The 20400-nt window shown below is 34.9% G+C and overlaps 1 protein-coding gene across 3 annotated transcripts in view; it reads left to right on the top strand.

Annotated features, from left to right (window-relative positions):
- Window positions 1–20400, top strand: part of CPQ (carboxypeptidase Q) — a 703529-nt gene that overhangs the window by 276698 nt on the left and 406431 nt on the right. For all 3 annotated transcript variants that reach the window (XM_001379746.4, XM_007488142.3, XM_007488143.3), the window contains one exon: window positions 5800–6007. In XM_001379746.4, coding sequence (XP_001379783.2) covers window positions 5800–6007 — 208 coding nt within the window. The remainder of the gene's footprint in view (window positions 1–5799; window positions 6008–20400) is intronic.

Raw genomic sequence — 20400 nt, 5'->3', positions numbered from 1 at the left:
ACATTGTAAAAGGCCTTTTGAAGATTGATTGCCATATGAAGATTGGTTGAAAGAGCTGAGAATCTTTATCAGGAAGAAGAAAAGACCTAAGCAAGGATGCAATATCTGTCTTCAAGAATTTAAGGGACAATATTTCTGTTGCTCTTGGTTCTATTCATTTCACTCTTCATAACATTATGTAGGTATTTTTTGAAGGATCACTTTAGTTTGTCCACCTCCAGAGAAAGAACCAATGAAGAGAAATAAGTAAGACATAGATTTATATATACATGTGTCTTCTTGTCAAATAAGTATTTAATGAAACACATTTAAACTTAAAAAGAATTTTAAGGACACGTGTAGAAGAGGGATTAGATTAACAATGGGCAAGTTACAGAAAGGCAAATTTAATCTTAGTATTAGGAAAGATTCTCTAAAAATTAGAATACAAAGTGTAATTAGGCCACCTAGGAAGGCTCCCATTATTGGAGATTTTCTTTTTAATAAAATTTTCTCTTTTTTCCTTTGGAGATTTTCAAGAAGATGCTGGATACTTTATGAGTAAATTGCGTCGGGGTCAGCTATGGATTGGATCAGGTAGCCACAGATGTCCCTTCTAGCATAATTCTTGATACTGCATTTTCATTATTATTTCTTTCATGATAAATACTTTGCTTTTATTGATGCAGTATCAGTTCTTTTACTTGCCTCATTAAAATATTGATACCTAAATAAGTCCAGTTAAATAGAATTCAGAATTCTTTCTCACCTGAACTACTTTATAGTCACATCTGTACTTAAGCAATTAATTTCTTATCCTAAGTGCTGGACTTTGCATGCTCACTTCATATATTTTCCAGCCTGTCAATTCTTACATTATTGAAAAGGAAATTCCTTTTCAGATATGAGTTGGAATAGAATGACACCAGTCAGTATCCCTTCCAACTCTAAAATTTTGTATTTCAATTTAATTAATAAATATTTATTGAAGTTCTCTTATATGTAAGGGCTTATGCTAAGCAGTTGGGATACAAAGAAAGGCATATTTCTGTCTTTGAATTAGTGAAGAATTAAGGATGATACTGAGATTCTGAGCCTGTCTGGTTGGGGAAGATGGTGGTATCCTGGAAAGTAATAGTAAACATTTAGAAGAAGGAAGAGTTTTGGGGGAAATATAATGAGATCTGTTTTTGACGTGTTGATCTGAAGATATCTATTAGACATTTAGTCTGAGATATCTAAAAGACAGCTGGTGATGCAAAAATGAAAAGAGGTTGGAAATAGAGATCTGGGAATCATCTGCATAGAAATAGATAATAAGAGCTGATGGGATCACCAAGTGAGGCAATATAGAAGGAGAAAAGAGAGCCTAGTCAGGATCATCATAGATTTCATTTCTTTAATTCATTATAAAGTCACTGTTTGCCTCAGTTTCCTCATCTGTAATGTGAGCTGGAGAAGGAAATTACAAACCATTCTAGTATCTTTGCTTGGAAAATGCCAAATGGGGGTCACTAAGAGCCAGTCAAAACTGAAATAAATTAACAATAACTATAATACCCTACCTTTCTGTTATCTTCAGTTTAATCAAGCCATTGACAAAAATTTGAATGGGAAAGGCAGGTTCAAGTACTTTGTGATTCTAGATTTTTAAATCCTGTAGTGATGCTACCTCAAAAGTCAGTTAGCTAGCAAGTACTTAATTTATACCCACAATTGCCTAGACATTTTGACCAATTGTGCTAATGAAGGTATAGGATAGTATGTTTTTTTTTATAGAAGGTGAATAATAAACTGTAATTTATGGGTTATCAGGATTATTATTTGGAAAGCATGGAAAAGGCTGTTCCGTGAATGTGGGGATAGCTTGAAGAAAATGGAGTAAAGGAGACAGAAAGGAGGATTAGTGGAATAGACTTGGGGCAAGAGACCTCAGCAAGACAGTATATGATAAACCCAAAGATCCCAGCTTTTGGGACAAAAATCCACTATTCGATAAAAACTGATGGGAAAATTGGAAGACAGTGTGGGAGAGATTAGGAATTGATTAACACCTCACACCCTACACCAAGATAAATTCAAAATGGGTGAATGACTAAAACATAAAGAAGGAAACTATAAGTAAATTAGGCAAACACAGAATAGTATACATGTCAGACCTTTGGGAGGGGAAAGACTTTAAAACCAAGCAAGACATAGAAAGAGTCACAAAATGTAAAATAAATAATTTCGACTACATCAAATTAAAAAGCTTTTGTAGAAACAAAACCAATGTAACTAAAATCAGAAGGGAAACAACAAATTGGGAAAAAATCTTCATAAAAACCTCTGACAAAGGTTTAATTACTCAAATTTATAAAGAGCTAAATCTATTGTACAAAAATCCAAGCCATTCTCCAATTGATAAATGTGCAAGGGACATGGATAGGCAGTTTTCAGATAAAGAAATCAAAACTATTAATAAGCACATGAAGAAGTGTTCTAAATCTCTTATAATCAAAGACATGCAAATCAAAACAACTCTGAGGTATCACCTCACACCTAGCAGATAGGCTAACATGATAGCAAAGGAAAGTAATGAATGCTGGAGGGGATGTGGCAAAGTAGGGACATTAATTCATTGCTGGTGGAGTTGTGAACTGATCCAACCATTCTGGAGGGCAATTTGGAGCTATGCCCAAAGGATGATAAAAGAATGTCTACCCTTTGATCCAGCCATAGCACTGCTGGGTTTGTACCCCAAAGAGATAATGGACAAAAAGACTTGTACAAAAATATTCATAGCTGCGCTCTTTGTGGTGGCCAAAAATTGGAAAACGAGGGGATGCCCTTCAATTGGGGAATGGCTAAGCAAATTGTGGTATATGTTGGTGATGGAACACTATTGTGCAAAAAGGAATAATAAAGTGGAGGAATTCCATGGAGATTGGAATGACCTCCAGGAAGTGATGCAGAGCGAGAGGAGCAGAACCAGGAGAACATTGTACACAGAGACTAATACACTATGGTATAATCGAACATAATGGACTTCTCCATTAGTAGCGGTGTAATGTCCCTGAACAATCTGCAGGGATCTAGGAGAAAAAACACTATTCATAAGCAGAGGACAAACTGTGGGAGTGGAAACACCGAGGAAAAGCAATGGTCTGACTACAGTGGTTGAGGGGACATGACAGAGGAGAGACTCTAAACAAACACTCTAATGCAAATACTAACATCATGACAATGGGTTCGAATCAAGAACACATGTGATACCCAGTGGGCGGCTATGGGGGGTGGGAGGGAGGAAAAGAAAATGATCTTTGTCTTTAATGAATAATGCTTGGAAATGATCAAATAAAATATTATTTAAAAAAAGAAAAGAAAATGGAGTAAAGGAATCAGATTACTATGTGAACTATAAGGATAAGGGCTGATAGAGAACTTTGAAAGCAATTGTCAGAAACTCTGACCATTCAAGCATACAATCTTGTCTTTGGGGTCACAGGAAAGATGGTGACATGATTGAGGCAGCAGGACTATAGCAGAGCAATTTAGGGAAGCCAAATGCTGAATTACCAAATATGTTAATAAAGCCTTTGATTAAAAATCATTCTTTGGGGAGAACAAAATATTAGAAGGAAGAAAAAACCAGTACAGAATAATAATACATCATTATATTTGTGTAAATCATATATAAGGGGAAAGAGAAGGGTGCACTTTGACTAGGCATATTTCATTAATCCTCACAAAATCTCTGACAATCATATTTTTCTGTGTTTCACTTAAAAAAAACCAACTTCGTTGATATTTTGTTTTTATATTATCTGCATTTCTCAGGGTTCCCTTCTACCCATTTCCTTTCACTGAGCCATCCCTAATGACAAAGAATTTTTAAAAAGAAAAAAGAAAACAGTTCAGCAAAAATAAAATATTTAAGAAGTCAGATATCTGTAGTTGAATGCCCATAGTCCCAATCTTGGTAAAGAAGACAAGGAGGTGGGTGCCTCTTCTTTAGGGCTGAACTTGGTCATTAGAGTTTCATATCATTCAGTTTCAGCTATTTTGTTGTTAATGTTCTTTCTTTCCAGTTATTAATTAATTAGTTAATATTAATTAATAATATATATTACATATGCATGCATATACAACAATAACATATAATATATGTAATAATATGTATTATACATATTAATATATATAATATATAAATGTAGTTATTATATGTGTGTATATAATGTTCATATACATCTGCTTTTCTTGTTATGCTTACTTTGAATCAGTTCATATAAATCTTCCTATATGTATTTGTCATATCCATTTTTTCATTTAGCAAGTAAATAGTCTATTATATCCACATAGTACAATCTCTTTAGTCATTCCTCAGTTGCCTGTTGTTGACATTCTAGGTGAATGGGAAGTAAATTTGAAGCTGTCTGGTACAGTTTATCTGCTAGTATTCATTTCTTCAGGAAATATCACTCCTTTTGTTCATTATATTTGCTTCTGTCCTTAGAATTCTTCCTAATTTTCTCATTTATGAAAATGATTATGGCACCATTAATGACTTTTGCAGGGTAAAAATGTTTTGTTGTCAAATATTCTGATGAATGCCCCTCTTGTGTGACTGTCCTCTATACCCTCCTATAAATTTACTATGGGGGTCTATCTATTGTCCTGGGAAAGAAAAAGAAGGTAACAAATATTTAAGGGACTACTATGTAATTTGTTGTTTTCTAAGTTGCTTTCACAGGAATCCCTTCACTTTGACACCACTGGGGAACATTCTCTTGACCTTGTGAGAATACCAATGGCATATGTAGGCTACCAGCTAAAGGATCACTTAAAATGCTGAAATAAAAACTCTGAAAACTTATTCAAGAAGCTGTAATATAATATTGTTATTTAAATTAAGTATTATGTATTGAAATAAAACAGCAGATTTGAAGTCAGAAGATCTATTTTTTGAGTCGATTCATAGATTACAAATTGTGACAGTTTAGGCAAATCATTTAAATTCTTGGTCTCAGTTAATATATTTTTAGAATACAGACGTTTTCATTATCTGCCTCATGGTGTTGTTGTGAAATTCAATGAGATAGAACAGGGGTTTTTGACCTGGGACCTGCAAGTACATTTTGAAAAAACAAAACAAAACAATTTCAATAGAATTGGTTTTTTTTGGTAATCCTAGGAATTTTATTTTATGAGTTTAACAAATAGGGTTCACCAGACTGCCAAAGAAGTAGTGAAACCCTATTTCAGGTCTCCAAATCCCTTGAGACAGAATATGCTATATGCTTTGTAATTATAAAGTATTATAAAAATGCAAGTTAGTGTCATTATTTACCAAATCTGTGATTTTATTGATTTAGAGAACCCCTGATGAACTACTTCTTCTTGATGATTTCTGGAAGCTCCCAAATTTTCTTTTTTGATGAGTTCTGGAAGCCCCCAAATTTCACATCCAGAGTCAACTTTTTTGTTGTTGAGTTTCTCTATTCTTTATAGACTGATCCTTTTATGAGAAGCACATTGTCATATAGGATCATTGCTGGGCTTATACTCTAAGGATTTCCAGTTTGATAGGATTGGCCAGTGTTTATGTAACAATGGCAAATCCATCAAGAATTCAGATTCACTTCCATATCCAAGAACCCCCCCCCCAAATTCTGATTATGGCAACAACAATTATTTTGTCAAGAATGCAACAATCCTCTTCTGTTTATTCACATGTAGCTTATGTTAGAAAAAATCAACAAAAATGAAAGTATTTTTATAAATGCCTTTCTTTTTATCTACTTCAGTCTCTTGGGAGTAATTTTTTTTTCCTTTCTCAAGCCCTCACACAGGAATGCAGTCCTATCAGGATGGTGTACCTAAGATCCCAACAGCCTGCATCACTGTGGAGGATGCAGAGATGATGGCAAGAATGGCTTCTCGGGGGACTAAAATTGTCATCCAATTAAAGATGGAAGCAAAGAACTACCCAGATGCAGAATCTTTCAATACTGTAGCTGAGATCACTGGGAGCAAGTATCCAGAACAGGTATATGTTGTGGCACAAAGAATATGCTTCATACAATTCAGAAGTGTGCTTCTAGTCAGTTGTCTGATTTTAGTGGATTTGGAGGAAATATATTTCTACTGATGACAGCAATAACTGACTGATATAAGTGCTATTGATTTGTTTTGCACAATGCTTTGTTTCTATATTATCCCAATGAAGTAGGTACTACAGGCATTATTGTCCTCTTTTTACAAAAGAGTAAACCAAAGCTTAAAGAAAGGGTGATTTGTCTATGGTCCTAGTAGGTATTGGCATTGAGATTTGAACCCAAATTTCAAGCCTACCTATACCATGTTCCCTCTCAACTTCCAAAGTCTTATTTTAGACAGTAGACTCAAGTTCCTCTTCATTTAAACCTCTAGGAAGATCTTATTCAGAATGAACAGAACTTACCAGCCTGTTTCATTTCCTTTTATTTTCTGTGCTCTGTAAAGGTGTTAATGATAATGAAAATGTTCAAGAAGCCAACTGCCCATAGGATGAAGAAGTATGTAGGACTTGGGTATAATCTACAAATGTGAAAATCAGCATGAATAACTAAAAGCTAACTATGTGGATGTACATAGGGCCTTTACTTTAAGATAAGATGCTGAATTATATTTTTTCCCAGAAAACCAGAGTTTTGATAACTTAAAATTTAATTATACATGAAGCCACTTTTGGAAGGTTTTCTCAGACAAATATTTTTTAGTAACAGAGATGAAAATTGTTCTTTTGAAAATGGTACTGAGAGTAATAGTGCCAGACATTTGGCAGGAGGATACCAAGGAGATGACTAGAATTAGAGTACATCTGGGGAGAACTATATCTTCTGTCCTCCTTTCTCTCTTACTCTGAGTAATTCAAAGAAGAATGCTCATTGAATTTATGTTTCTTCTCTCCTTTTTGTAAAGGTTTCCTTCTGCTACTAGTTAGGACATTAGAGAGAATGACATACCTGCATGACTAGCCTACCAGAGGCTTGATACACCAAGAGTCATGGGAACACTGAGAAGGCAAGAGCTAATGTTTTTAGGAATCCATGCTATAGATTTCATTTAAAGGATATTCTAAATAAATAAACCATTCTCATATGATTTTATAGATAAGAAAAAAATCCATATAAATTAGGAGTTGCTAGTGTCTTTTCTGTGAGCTTTTTTTCAGCAACAGTACTACCCTCCATAATCTTTTCTGTCATTGAGGATAATTAGAGTAAGGTCTATTACAACTAGGTAATGGATTTATTTGTTTTGGTTTTCAAGAGGATAGAAAAAAAAGAACAAGGTGAGGATTGGAGAATGAAGGTGGTATTGCAGAATGATAGAAAAAGCAGGAATGGGTTATTTGAGAGAAGAATGTGTTATAGTATGATTGAATGAATGTCTCTAATAGTAAGAAGAAGAAAAAACAGAAACCATCCCCTCCCTCCAAAGATTCAAGAATTCTTTGTGAGATTAGGAGATAACAAAATGGGATTGCAGCTAAGAGGAATAAAGGGAATGACTGAGTCCACAAAATTATAAGAAAGGCAGATGGAGAAATAGGGGAAGGAGTGAAAATATATGAGTAAAGTACTAAAATTTGTTCTTTAGAGATTAGTCATTGAGTTACAGAGCCTGGGAATTAGAAGAATCCTCAGAGGCTCTCTTTTATAACTAGTGTCTCATCAGGAAGTCTTGGACAGAATCCCTCCAAAGTTGTCAGACATTGACTGATTGAATAATGCATACAGTGAAGATCCACAGTGTCCTGGTAGAGCCCATTCCCATATTGGACAATTATGACTGTTAGAAAGTGTTTGATTACATGAAGCTTCAATATGCCTCTTTACAGTATCCACCTCTCACTCCTAATCCTGCTTTCTGGGATCAAATAGAACAAATCTAATCCTTTTTCCTGGTTGAGAGTCTTTCAAATACTTGAAGCCAGTCCTATCTTATGTCTTCTAGGCCTTTTCATTTCTGAATCAATATCCCTGGTTCCTTCTTTTGGTCCTCTTATACCAGGCCCTCTAATTCTCTTGACATTTTGGTTAAGTGAAAAAATCATGATAGAAAAGGCATTTCTTAAGTATTTCCTGTGTGCTAGGCACCATTCTAAGTGCTTTAGACAAAAACACAAAAATCATGGCAGCCCCTGGTCTTGGGGAGCTCATACTCTAAGTGTAGAAGATACACATAAAAAAATTCAGCTCTGGGGAGCAGCAGGATAGCTCAGTGGATTGACAGCAAGGCCTAGAGATGGGAAGTCTTGGGTTCATATCTGACCTCAGACACTTCCTATCTGTGTGACCCTGGGCAAGTCACTTAACTACCATTGCCTACCCCCTTACCACTCTTTTGCATTGTCACCAATTCACTGTATTGATTCTAAGATGGAAGGTTAGGGTTAAAAAAAAAGTTCAGCTCTAGTGGAAAGAACTGAGAGCACAAAGAGGATAGGCTATGCTCTAGTATCTAGGGATCAGAGGGATAAGTGGTAGAAGAGAGGCTAAGATTTGATAGCCCTTCATCTATCTAGAATGATTGTAGTTGGTGACTCGTAGTTTATTCAAGTGGAATGAACAGCAGTGTCACCCTAGTGGGATCTGGAAGTAGGGTTATAGGAGAGAGGAGGCAAAGAGATGAAGCTTTACCAACTACCATTCTGGTGATGCAGTGGATACAATGATGGGCTGGAGTCAGGAAGTCCTGAGTTCAAATTTGACCTCAAAACACTTACCTTTTGGCTGCCTCAGTCTTTTCTATTGTAAAGGGGGGGGGGATAATAATAGTATCTATCTCACAGAATTATTGTGAGGATCAAATGAGATATTTGTAAAACACTTCACATAATCCCTGGTGTATTGTAGGCATTTAATATAAACTCTTCCCTTTCCTCCCTTCTATGGAATTCCATGACGTTTGGGATGAGGATAATAGAAAGGACAGGGGAAATTGCTCTACTCTGGACATGTTCTATCTTGAAAATGCCCTTGCTAAAATGTGGCACCCTAAATGAAACATAAAACTTTTCAGTTAGCCTGATGATTAATCAATAAATATTTACAAAGCACCTACTATGTACTAGGCATCTTGCCAAGTGCTGGGAAAACAAAAAGGAGGCAGAAGACAGTTACTGTACTCAAGTTGGTTAGAGTCTAATGGAGATGACAAAAAGACGATTCCTTGTTCTTCATGCTGTTCTCAATTCAATTTAAGATCCCATTAATTTCCTTACAATATTAGCTAATATTTATGTGGTGCATGAATGCTTATAAAGCACTTCACATATATTAACTCATTTGACCTTGAGGGTAGAAATTGCAGGTATTATTTCATTCACAGAGGAGGAAACAGATTTTTAAAATATAAGTATCTTAACTTTGGTCACAGGACTAATAAGAGTGAGAAGGAAGATTAGATTTTCAGGTCCTTTCCTCTTTTTGCTGGGCTGTTCCTATTGTTTCTTCTTGGCTGCCCTATCACACTGTAGACATATTCACATTACAGAGTGCCTGCAAACCTTGAAAATTATTTCCATGTGAACTCTTTCCTAGCTATACTTTCCCTATCCCATAGCTAGAATCAAAGATTTAGATCTGGAAGAGACTTCAGAGGTCATCTAGACTGAAGGACTCATTTTACAGAAGAGGAAACTAAAGCCCAGACAGAGTAAGTGACTTCCACAAAATCATATAACTAGTAAATGACAAAAATGGGTTTGGAACTCAGGTCTCCTGGCACCAGATCAAATGACCTTTGCATTGTACCATGCTACACTACATGTTTTTGTTTTTCTTTATTTGACAGATTAGGAAATAGAGGCCAAGGAAGTTAAATAATTTTACCAAGGTCACATAGCTAGCAAATGACAGGCTCAAGATCAAACCTGGGTCCTCTGGGTTTAAATCTAGATCTCTTTCTGCAATAGACTTTTTGAACTCAAATAGAGAATTTGAGAATTAATCCCAATTAATTACATTTTATTAGATTCTATTCTAAATTATTGGCTGACACAATCTTTTAAAAAAAACTTAACTATCATTCACTATCATCTAACTTCTTTCTTTTTTTTTGAAAAATTTATTTGATTAGTCAATTTAGGACATTATTCCTTGGTTACAAGAATCATATTCTTTCCCTCCACTCCCCCAACCCCTTCCCGTAGCCCACATGCAATTCCACTGGGTTTTCCATTTGTCCTTGATTAAAATCTATTTCCATGTTGTTGATGTTTGTACTAGGGTGATCATTTAGAGTCTACATCCCCAATCATATCCCCCTCGACCCATGTAATCAAACAGTTGTTTTTCTTCTGTGTTTCTACTCTCACAGTTTTTCCTCTGAATGTGGACAGTGTTCTTTCTTGTAAATCCCTCCAAGTTGTTCAGGATCACTGCATTGCCATTAATAGAGAAGTCCATTACATTCGATTAGACCATAGTGTATGAGTCTCTGTGTATAATGTTCTTCTGGTTCTGATCCTCACACTCTGCATCAATTCCTGGAGGTCTTTCCAGTTCACATGGAATTCCTCCAGTTCATTATTCCTTTGAGCACAATTAGTATTCCATCATCAACATATACTACAATTTGTTCAGCCATTCCCCAATATTTTTGTAAATATTCATCTATATCTCCTAGATTGACATATTTATTGCCATATAATTGGGCATAATAGTTTTTAATGATTGCCTTAATTTCCTCTTCATTAGAGGTGAGGTCTCCATTTTCATCTTGGATACTGTCAATTTGGTTTTCTTTTTTTAAATTAGATCGACTAGTACTTTATTTATTTTATTTTTTCAAATTACCAGCTTTTAGTCTTATTTATTAAATCAATAGTTCTTTTACTTTTAATTTTATTAATTTCTCCTTTATTTTGTAGGATCTCTAATTCAGTTTTCATCTGAGGATTTTTAATTTGTTTACTTTCTAGTTTTTTAATTTGCATGCCCAATTCTTTTACCTCTGTCCTCCCTAATTTGTTAATATATGAACTCAAGGATATAAATTTCCACCTAAGAACTGCTTTGGCTGCATACCATAGATTTTTAAAAGGATGTCTCATCATTGTCATTTTCCTTTGTCAGTTTTGAAGAATCCTATTATTTAATTTCCAATTAATATTTGATTTGCCTCTCCACGTACCCTAATTATTATTTTCATTACATTGTGATCTGAAAAGGTTGCATTTATTATTTCTGCTCATTTGCACTTGTTTAAAATGTTTTTATGCCCTATTACATAGTCAATCTTTGTGAATGTACCATGTGCTGTTGAAAAGAAGGCATATTCCTTTTTGTCCCTATTTATTTTTCTCCACATATCTACTAAATCTAATTTTTCTAAGATTTCATTCACTTCTCTTACCTCTTTCTTATTTATTTTTTGGTTTGATTTATCTAGTTCTGATAGAGGAAGGTTCAGGTCTCCCACTAGTATAGTTTTCCTATCTATTTCATCCTTGAGCTCCACTAGTTTCTCCTTTAGAAATTTGGATGCTATGTCATTTGGTGCATACATGTCGAGTACTGATATTTCTTTATTGTCTATACTGCCTTTTATCCAGATGTAATTACTTTCCCTATCTCTTTTAACTAGATCCATTTCTACTTTGGCTTTGTCAGATATCATGATTGAGACTCCTGCCTTCTTTTACTCAGTTGATGCCCAATAGATTTGGGTCCATTCACTTACCTTTATCCTATATGTGTCTACCTGCCTCATGTGTATTTCTTGTAGACAACATATGATAGGATTTTGGTTTCTAATCCACTCTGCTATTTGCTTGCATTTTATAGGTGAGTTCATTCCATTCACATTCAGAGTTATGATTACCAGCTCTGTAATTCCCAACATTTTGATCTCCACTCCTAGTCCTGCCCTTTCTTCTATTTCCTTCTATACCAGTGTTTTGTTTTTAATCAGTCCTCATAATTCCCACCTTTGTAAATATGTAAATTTTTATAAATATGTAAATCATACATATATATGCAGATATATGTAAAGATGCTATCTTTACATATATATGTATGATAAAGATATCTTTATCCTGTGTTGCCTACATATATTTATATAATATATAAGTAATATACTAAAATAATGCTATATAATAAATATATAAATATGCATATATTCACATTCACACCATATACACTCCTCTTTATCTCACATATGTGCATATGTATTAACACAACATATAAATATACATATAGTGTGTGTGAATGTATATATATACCCTAAGTTTATGATACATATATATATATATATATATATATATATACATCCACACATATATACTATTTGCATAAAATTATATATAGGATAAAGGGATATATGTGTTTGTGATACATAGTGGTGTGATTGAGTGAAATAGACCAAGACTGAAGAGATGAAATCCAAAGAAAAGCTCCAGAAAGCAGATAGAATACTCCAGACCCAGACCCAGACCCATTGGGGGAGGGGAGAGAGATTCTATAGAAGATTGGAGGAGGGGCAGTTAGCCCAGTATCTGAGTACCTGGACACACTTCTTCAGTGGTTTGGTCACTTCACCACTTGACTTCACTTCTCTCTGGCCAACCTCTCTGAAAGAGGAAGGCTGAAGAGGTGCTTGGCTGTTATCCTCCTTGACCTGGCTGAATTTAAAGAGTCTTGCCCAGTGAAGATCTCAACTGAATAGAAAGGACTTTGAACTGAAGATAGATAGGGAAATATAGTTTAGGGAAACCCCTTTCCTTCTCTCCTGTTAAATTTCCCTATCCCCTCTTTCCCCAAAGCAAATAAATTAGACCGTATACTATAAGAAGCTGTCTTTAACTTTGTAGTAGGAGGGAGAATTTAAAATATTCAAAAGGAAAGATTGGGGAGAGGCTGACTTACCATCTGGTTGGCAGAGACTCCATTTGGCTGTTTATCAGGGAGAACAAGGAGGAAGGTGTTTCTCTGAATTCATTCCCCTCAACTTAACCTGCTTCCTGGGGTAACATCTATTCAGTCCCCCTCTCTCACTATTCTCTTCCAATACAGTGGATACAGAGTCTTCTTTTAGGAGAAGGCACTAGTAATTAACTGAGGGGTAAGAGGTTGTGGGAAGGGTCAGCATTCATGAAAATCATAGATTTAGACCTGGGAGGCACCTTAGCACTTACTGAGTCCAACAAGAGAGATTGCTCAGGATTACTTAGCCAGTAAGTTTGGTAGGCAGGATTCAAACTTGGAATCAAGTTTCTTGATTCCAAATCCAGAATGCTTTGCCCCCAAGAGGAAGACCATTCCAGGTATGTGGGATGACCACTCTAATGGTGGGGAGATCTGAAATAGAAAGATAAGTATGAAGAATACCAAGTAAGAAAGTCTGGTTATACTTGAGTTTTTAGAGGTTATTATTATTAAAAAAAATATTAAGTGCTTCCTCTGGGCATAGGGCTGTGCTAAGTTCTAGAGTTATAAATAGAAAAGCAAAACACTTCCTTTTCTCAAGCAGCTCATGTTTGAATTGAAGAATCAATCCATAGTATCGGAGGTTTGAGTTACAAATCAAATTGAAAGGCATCATAGTCTTTATGGTGCAGATGTAAAACAGATGTTTATGAATATTCTTTAATGTCATTTCCATTAATAAAACTGTATTAGTTTCTGATATTGAGTCTGAATGGGAACTAAGTTCCCCAAGGTCTTCAGAAGGTTTCATAAGCTGACCTTTGAAGGCTTTCATTTTTATCTTCATCTACACTTCCAGGTTGACAGTGACATAAATTGTAATTTAGTTAATTTAGGTTGACTTACTTTTCCCTGACATATCCTTGTTAAAATGCTCTAAATTATAGCAGAACAAAGTGCTAAATAATGCTAAGTAAATTTTCTACAATGGAAATTATCTCTAAAAAAGCAGAGGTTTGTTGGATGTGTCAAACTTTCCTCCCTTTGTGTGGAGGCAGAACATTCTGAAGTGGGGAGGAGATTGACTGTAGGGATGATTGAAGAGTGCAACATCAATCACTGATGATTGACACTCTTCTGAGGTGACACCATCCTTTTTGAAAAGAAATATTCACTTCCTACCACCTTATTCATGTATTCATGGATATATTACTTAAAGAAAAGGCATTAACAGGTGAGAATTCTTTTCAGTTGGTCAAGGAACCATGTGAATATAGCCCTGGTATTATCTGTGTATTGCCTTCTCTCTTGGTTTAAAGCCCATAGGTGACTAAGCTGGTAGACTGGACCTAGCCTCAGTGTCCTTCTTGGAGAAACTAGAAAAATGTCCTTGTGTCCTTCCTACCACTCTTCCATTTACCAGGAAGCTTGGCAGCTCCCTAGAGACTTTGCCAAGGTACAATAACTTATAAAATGAGAGCAATGATATTGACCCTTGAAAAAATACTCTATGAAAGCCAGGACTGGAAGCTAATGCAACTGATTAAAATAACAGAAAAACAAACCTATTAGAATGCATAAGCCTGTGTGAATTAGTGGCTAAATGTGATAGATTTGGAGTCAGTAAGACTCGGGTTCATATTCTACCTCTAACATTTTCTAGCTATGGAAGCTATGGCAATGGGGAAGTTATTTAACCTGAATATCAGAAAACTCTTAATAGGATGAGTTAGAGATTGGCCAATGAAAACTTTCTGTCCCAATGAAATCATAGGTCCTTTATAGATTTTATACTAGAACTCATTTCTAAGTAAGTATTGTCTCATCCAATGATTCCGCCATTATTTAAAGTTAGATAGTAGAGGAAGATCAGGACTCTTCAGTTCATTATTAGTCTGCTGTTTACTATTTGCATGACCTTGGAGAAACACCTAGAGAAGGTGGGTTTTTTTGTTTGTTTTGTTTTGTTTTTTGAGCAGGAGGTGACTTTCCAGGATCATTCAATTCATTTCCTTGTGGACACAGATTTTAGAGGGCCTAGAAGGCTAGGTTGAAGAATTTGGGACCTATTTGGTAGGTATAGGAGGCCAGTGAAAGCTTCCAAGGAATGGTATCTTGGGATTGTATACATAAGAGAGACTAGTATGACAGTGATAAAGGGAATTAATTAGGAGAGAAGAATACAAATTGGAATGTTGTCACAATAGTCCATCCAAGACCTAATGAAGACCCCTACTAGAATCAATGGAAGAGAATAAAGGGGGTGCAGATACAAGAGTTTTTCACAAAGAAGAATCATCAGGACTTGGCAACTGAGAGCATGTGACTAGTGCAGAGGGAAGGAAGGAAGAACAAAGAAGTCAGAGATGATACCAAGGTTCCCAAGCATGGTTGATTGGGAAAAATAGTTGTAATTACTAGAAATTCACTGATGTAAATAGATAGAGAAAAGGAAGTCAGTGATGACTTTCGAAAGAGCTATTTTTTTCACTGCAAAGGACTATTTGAAAACTTCTAAGGAAACCCAAGTTTCATTTGATACAAGAAGTGGAAAGAGTGCTCCAGAAAACTTTTCCAAGATGTAGAGGAATTTCTACAGCATGGTATTGATGTAGTCTCAAAAGTCTTGATTTGAGGGACCCTAGTCATTCTCTGTTGTACAAGTTGTTTTTAACCTAACTCAGCTTCCTTTTCTTTCTCCTTGTTCTCTGTTCTTTTGACCCCAAGTCAATAAGCTTTGATTGATCACTTACAATGTTGGAGGCACTGTGCTAATAGCTGAGAATACCAAAAAAGGGCAAAAATACTCTTTGCTCTAAAGGAGCTCACATTTTAATATATTTGCCTACTGTATGTATATATATATATATATATATATATATATATATATATATAATACTTTTCTCTTTGATTTTTAATAACTGCCTCCCAGTTTCTTTTTTCTTTTCTTGTTTATGTACTGACTTCCAAATCCCAACCCTTGACTTCTTTTCTGAATTCAAGTCCTTCATTTCCAAATGCCAGGTGGACAATTTCCATTTGTGTATCTGGCCAGATACATAACATAACATAAACATTTCCAAACTGATGAAATCTTGGCTATTTCTATTTTTTCCACTTTTTAATTTTTTAGTTATGCATGGAAACAATTTTTGACAATTGCTTTTTGACATTTTAAAATTCAGATTTTTCTCTTTCCTTTCTTTTCCTTCCCAAGGTGATAGAATAGTGAATAGTCTGATATGGGTTATATCTGTACTTTCATGAGTTTCATATTTCCACATTGATCATACCATGAGAGAAGACATATCACACATAGAATAGAAATTTCATGAAGGAAATATGGTAGAATATTGCCTGCTTTGGACTGCACTCAGATTTCAACAGTTCCTTCTTTGGTTGTGGATGGCATTTTCATCATGAATCTTTTGTAGTTATCTTAGAGACGTGTTTTACTGATTATGGTTTAATCTTTCACAGCTGATCACTGTATATTTCTGTTATTGTATACATTGTTCTTCTGGTTCTGCTTACTTCATTTTAGTATCAGTTCATATAAGTCTTTCCAGGTTTTTCTGAACTCATCCTGTTCATCATTCATTATGGTATAATAGAACTCCATTACAACCATATACTACAACTTATTCATCCATTCCCTTAGTGATGAATAATCCCTCAATTTCTAATTCTTTGCCGCTAGAAAAAAAAAAGAGCTGCTAAAAATATGTTGGTATAGCTAGGTCCTTTTCCCTTATTTTTAATTTCTTTGGGACACAGAACCAGTAGAGGTATTGTTAGGTCAAAGGATATGCATAGTTTTATGGGCCTTTGCACTTGATGCCATATGGCTCTCCAGAATGGCTGTATCAGTTCACAGTCCCAACAACAATGTATTAATGTCCCAATTTTCCCATATACCCTCCAATATTTATCATTTTCCTTTTTGGTCATGTTAACCAATGTTAGGTCTAAAGTGGTATCTCAAAGTTGTTTTAATTTGCATTTCCCTAATCCATAGTGATTTGAAGCATTTTTCACATGAATATGGATAATTTTAATTTTTTTTCCTTTGAGAACTACCTGTTCATATCCCTTGATAATTTTTTTTCAATTAAGGAATTCTTTGTATTTTTAAAAATTTGACTATGTTCTTCTTATATATTTGAGAAATGAAGACACTTGCTATAAAACTTTTTTCTAAATTTGTTGTTTCCCTTCTAATCTTTTTAAAATTTAATTTATTATCCCCTAATTACATGTAAAAACAGTTTCCAACATTTTTAAAAGAATATTGAGTCTTCAGTTCTCTCCTTCCCTCTCTCCTCACCAACTCCCTAATCTCATATAGATGTGACACATGCAAATCATTTAAAACATTTCCCCATATTAATCCTTTTGTGGAAGAAAACTCAAATAGAAAAAAAATTAAGAAAGGGAAAGAAGTCTGCTTTAGTCTGGATTCAGACTCAGTTCTTTTTCTCTGGTGATAGATAACATTTTTTGTTATGAGGCCTTTGGAATATTTTTGGAATATTGTATTACTGAGAATAGCTTTCACAGTTGTTCATTGTAAAGTATTCCTGTCATTGTACAGTGTTCTCTAATTCTGCTTATTTCACTTTGCTTCAATTCATATAAGTCTTTCCAGGTTTTTCTGAGTTCCTGCTTGTCATTTCTTATAGCACAATAGTATTCCATTACTATCATATACTCTAACTTACTCAGCCATTCCCCAATCAGTGGATATTCACTTGTTTTCATCTTTGCTCCACTAAAAAGAACTACTTTAGATATTTTGTACATATAAGTCTTTCTCTTTTTTGTTTTTTATCTTTTGGGGATACAAATCCAGTATTGGTATTATTGGGTCAAAGGATATATACTGTTTTATAGTCCTTTGGGCACAGGTAAAAATTGTTCTCCTGAATAATGGAATGAGTTCACAACTCTCCCCCAACAATGTATTCTTGGCCCAGCTTTTTCATATCCTTGCCATATTTTGTCACTTTCCTTTTTCTATCATAATATTTGATCTGATAGGTGTGGCATGGTACCTCAGAGTTGGTTTAATTTAGATTTCTCTAACTTAATTATTTTAATTATTAATAATTTAATTATTTAATATGAACTCCCTATTAATATCCTTCGACCATTTATAATTTGAGGAATGATTTGTATTTTTATATATTCAATTCATTTCTCTATGTGTTTAAGAAATGAGGCATTTATTAGAGAGCCTTTTTGAAAAATGTGTGCCATTATGATTGCTTTCCATCATATTTATCCTCTTTTAGTTTCTGACCTTAACTTCCCTCAATGTGTCCTCTTCTCTTAGCCCCACCTTTCTTCTCTTATCCCCTTCCCCTCCTACTTTCCATCAGAGTAAGATAGTTTTCTATACCCAATTGATTGTGTATGTTCTTCCCTCTTTGAACCTGTTTTGATGAGAGTAAGGTTTACATACTCTCCCCCTCTCCCTGATCTTCTTCATCCATAGTAAATGCTTTCATGCCTTTTTTATGTGCAATAATTTGCCCCATTCAATTTTTCTCTTCCCCTACCTCCCAATGCATTCCTCCTTCTCATGCCTTAATTTAATTTAATTTTTATATCATCCCATAATATTCAACTACATCTCTTGCCTTCTTTCTACATATAATTCATCGAACTGTTCTAATAATGACAAATTATTTGGTGTTAACAAGAATCATCTCCACATCTTTTGATTTTTCTTTTCTGTTTACCTTTTATGATTCTTTTGAGCCTTGTGTTTGAAAGTCACATTTTTTATTCAGCTCTGGTCATTTCATCAACAATGTCTGTAAGTTCTCTATTTCATTGAATACCCATTTTTTTCTGAAGGATTATGCTCATTTTTGCTGGGTATATGATTCTTGGTTGAAATCCTAGCTCCTTTACCCTTTGGAATTTCATATTCCATGCCCTCCTATCCTTTAATGCAGCAACTAAGTTTTGTATTATCCTTAATATGGGTCCATGATATTTGAACTTTGTCTTTTTGGCTGCTTACAATATTTTCTCCTTGACCTGGAAGTTTTGGAATTTGGTTATAATATTCCTGGATGTTATCCTTTTGGGATTTCTTTCAGGTGGTAATTGGTGGATTCTTTCAATTTCTATTTTGTCCTCTGGTTCTAGAATCTCAGGACTCACATCCAATGATTTCAATAGGTACCAAAAGGCACAATACAAGTGAATGAAGTAGAGTGAAGAGACAGAGCTGTGGAAGGATAGAACTCTGTTTGAGGTGGATAATAAGTTGATATTTTAAAAATTGCAAAACATTTTCTCATTTGAATCCTACAGGTAGATTCCTATGAAGTAGAGTCTTAAAATACTGTTACCCCTATTTTATAAATGGAAACTGAGTCACAAAGAGGTTAAATAATTTACTCATGATCATGTAACTACTAAACATCAAACTCGGAATTTGAAGTTTGATCTTCTAGACTACAACACAGCTGGGTTGTAGAGTGGCTAGAGTACTGGGCCTGGAGTCAGGAAGATTCATCTGTCTGAGTTCGAATCTGGCCTCAGACACTTACAAGCTATGTGACCCTGGGCAAATCACTTAATCCTGTTTACCTCAGTTTCCTTATCTGAAAAATGAACTGGAGAAGGAAATGGCAAACCACTCCAATTATCTTCACTAAGGAAAACACCAATCAGGTCATTTAGAGTTGGATGCAACTAAAAACATCTGAAGAACAATATCTTCCTAACTCCTTGTCTATTACTCCACCTATTATACCACTCTATCTGAGTATGAAAATAAGGAAAGATCTCATCATTTTTACTTAGAGCAGTAAATTTGGATGAGGAGGAGTTTAGAAGGTAGGCTGGTGGAACATGTGTGAGAAAGGAGAGATGGCATACCTTGTAAATAAAAAATAGACATTGCAAAAGCCCATATCATCTTGATTCTCTGACACCGACCTTTCCTAAGTGACTTTTCATGCTATACCATAAGGCATTTTCATTAGATACAGTGTTTGTGAAACTTAAATATCTTAAAGAATTTTTCTAAAATGTGGGGAGAGAGCAAAAATTCATCTTAGAAAGATCTGTGGGAAAAAAAGGTGCTTCTGATTTTTATATGTACAATTAAGCTGTTTTTCCAGAGCACCAGTTACGGAAATTTCCTGTAAACAAACAGCCTTGTTCTTTGTTGACAGCTCTTTTCAGGGATTTTAACATAACTTCAACTCTAGCTAGCCAGCAAAATTATAAAACATCCAGTTACTATGCTAGCTAATGGGAAATATTTTTTAAATGATATAATTGTTATCTGAATTTGAGAAGGACACTTGACCCATTTTTTTTTTAGCCAGCAGGGCAGTCAAGTGGAAAAAGCCCAGGGTTAGAAGAGGGGAAGCTCAAGTTCCTCTCCCTCCTCTACCACTAAATAACTGTGTGACCTTCAGAAATCATGAAATTTACCTCTGCATTATTTGTATTTCACCTCTTTATATTTTAAAGGTGATTTCCCACCTTTCAAAAGAGA

The sequence above is a fragment of the Monodelphis domestica genome, chromosome 3 (genome assembly GCF_027887165.1).
Source record: "Monodelphis domestica isolate mMonDom1 chromosome 3, mMonDom1.pri, whole genome shotgun sequence".
NCBI lineage: Eukaryota > Metazoa > Chordata > Mammalia > Didelphimorphia > Didelphidae > Monodelphis > Monodelphis domestica.
The sequence above is the reverse complement of the archived record's forward strand: the minus strand, read 5'-3'. Positions and strand labels throughout refer to the sequence as shown.